General features: G+C 41.7%; 3 protein-coding genes across 3 annotated transcripts in view; 2 read left to right on the top strand and 1 right to left on the bottom strand.

Annotated features, from left to right (window-relative positions):
• Positions 1–137: 137 nt before the first annotated feature.
• SS1G_10256 (hypothetical protein) lies at positions 138–950 on the top strand (the record flags this gene model as incomplete). The annotated part of the gene is made up of 1 exon (XM_001588659.1): positions 138–950. The coding sequence occupies one exon, from the start codon at positions 138–140 to the stop codon at positions 948–950; it is 813 nt and encodes a 270-aa protein (XP_001588709.1).
• A 562-nt stretch (positions 951–1,512) lies between these two features.
• SS1G_10255 (hypothetical protein) lies at positions 1,513–1,626 on the bottom strand (the record flags this gene model as incomplete). Its single annotated transcript, XM_001588658.1, has 1 exon — positions 1,513–1,626. One exon carries the CDS (start codon positions 1,624–1,626, stop codon positions 1,513–1,515), a length of 114 nt encoding a protein of 37 aa, XP_001588708.1.
• Positions 1,627–1,954: 328 nt separating this feature from the next.
• The window catches only part of SS1G_10254 (hypothetical protein), a gene marked incomplete at both ends in the record, with an annotated part of 1,352 nt that continues 1,106 nt past the window's right edge, over positions 1,955–2,200 (top strand). The window contains one exon of the mRNA XM_001588657.1: positions 1,955–2,119. Within this exon, the coding sequence (XP_001588707.1) occupies positions 1,955–2,119 (165 nt within the window). The remainder of the gene's footprint in view (positions 2,120–2,200) is intronic.

The raw sequence follows: 2,200 nt of genomic DNA, 5'->3' as shown, positions 1-2,200 counted from the left end.
TTGTTAGCCTTCACTAAACGCGGATTTCTATAAGCTAACTATATTTTAGTATTGTTAATGATTATTTCAGTCAAGCGGCCATTGATTTCCTGCTTGGAAATGTAAGCTACCTTGTTTTTGAGGACTTTGAAGCAAATATGATGAGTGGCGATCCTGGCATTTCTATGCAAAAGATGAGACAACAGGCTATCGATGTATCTCAGAAACTCGTCGTTGCGGATGATGGTGAAGAATTTATTGGAGGATGGACATTTCTCACCCCACAAGTACCAAACACTATCAAATCTAGACCTTTTGAGGAATCTGTACTCTTATTGACAGATGCGGCCTTGTATATGTGCCATTTTGACTGGAATATCGAGAAAGTATCATCATTCGTGAGAGTAGGCTTGAATCAAGTGGTCGGCCTTAAGTTTGGAACATATATCACGAGCACACTGTCACAGGCTCAGGCAGACGAGCAGAGGAATGTCGGCATTGTAGTCACATATAGGGCGGGTTCAAATGACATAATTCGTGTGAACACGAGATCTATGGCTACTGAATTTCCCTCCTCAAAATTGTCTTTAGAAGACAAATTATCGACAACAGTGTCTGCATCTAGCACGAACTCTGTTGTTGCTCCAATCGCTGCCGGTTTCGCAAATTTGATTTCAGGTCTACAGAATCAAACCACGCCGGAACCTAAAGATACCATGAAGGTTCTTGCATTCAAGGCTCTCCCCTCCAGATCAGCGGTATCAGATGAAGGAGTAAGCGAGTTCGAGCAAGTGAAGAGTGTTTGTTCAGAGATTAGAAGAATGGTTGAGGCTGCAACTATAAGGGAGGCTGGGGTGGAGAGACAAAACATCGTAGAGGAGGGTATTATCATTAGCTTGGCCGAGGCCAAGAAGAGCACGGGACTATTCGATATGCTAGGGCACCAAGTGAAGAAACTGGTGTGGGCTTAATAGTGGATATAGCAACACACGGGAATAATTTTTGGAGAAGGCAAAGGATACATTTTGAGGGACTTGGAATGGAATTTGGGACGTGGTAGGGTGCTTAGCAATATCCAGAACGGTTTATAGCATGAATATCCACGTTGAGGACTCGAACATCTTCACCTTAGCGTGGAAATAAATGTGTAAATAGACACTAGTATGTGGTATTGGCTAGACAAATACGGAATATATAATGAGGAATCTATAGAAGTCGTTAACGAAGATATTATATACATAAGAGTTTAATGTTACTTTAAGAAAAACTCGCTGTGACACAAGTTCCAAGAAAATCTACGTCTCATCAACAACATCTTTGCCCATGACACCAAGACACCAAGATACCAAGGTAGCTGCTTGATATAAAATTGGATCTGCAGCAATGATTTAACATGGAACTAATCAGAATGTGTATTAGCATACTAATTAGCACCGGGTCCAGAGCCCGATGAAGAAATGTTGAACCCCACCACGGCGGGAGCCTCCAGCACACATCAAAATCGAAATATTTCTTTCCTTCCCTCCGAATTTCTCACATCTCCACAGGTTTCTCACTCAAACCTCTAACCAAAGCAGCAATTGAGAAATCGATAGATCTCAGTTGCGACAGTATCGCCAGAAGACCATAAGAACTACTAGCACGCATTTCCATTGCTTCACAGGGATTATGGCACAAGCAGGGGATCAAAGTTTGGGTCCTCACGACCCCACTATAGCTACACATGAGCGGCGGCTTGATGGGAAAAGTTTGAATGCAAATGAATTTTATGCCGATGAGTCTGGGAGGACGTCTGATGAAGAGGATGTCAGTATTGAGAGGATTGAAAAGGTTTATAGGTAATGATGAATTCTGATCTTGACTATGGCAATTTTTGATATATATAATATTTACTTACATGAAACCATAGGAAAATTGATCGCCGCATTATTCCAGGTAATTCTCATTTTTATCATACTACAGGAAGCAAATTAACATGTATCCAGCATTTTGGGTCTTATATTTCCTCTGTTCCGCCATTCGATCTAATGTCGGTCTCGCTCAAACTATGAATGCATCATCTGGTCATGATCTCTCCCAAGTTTTACACTTGACGGCTAAGCAAACTTCCACGGCTTTGGCTTTATTCTATGTTGCCTATGTAGTTAATTGATTTACCTTCGAACTTGGTCATGACCAAACTGAGTCACGGAGTTTGGATGAGTAGAATCGTGCTCGTCTG

The sequence above is a fragment of the Sclerotinia sclerotiorum genome, genomic scaffold (genome assembly GCF_000146945.2).
Source record: "Sclerotinia sclerotiorum 1980 UF-70 scaffold_15 genomic scaffold, whole genome shotgun sequence".
Taxonomy (NCBI): domain Eukaryota; kingdom Fungi; phylum Ascomycota; class Leotiomycetes; order Helotiales; family Sclerotiniaceae; genus Sclerotinia; species Sclerotinia sclerotiorum.
The sequence above is the reverse complement of the archived record's forward strand: the minus strand, read 5'-3'. Positions and strand labels throughout refer to the sequence as shown.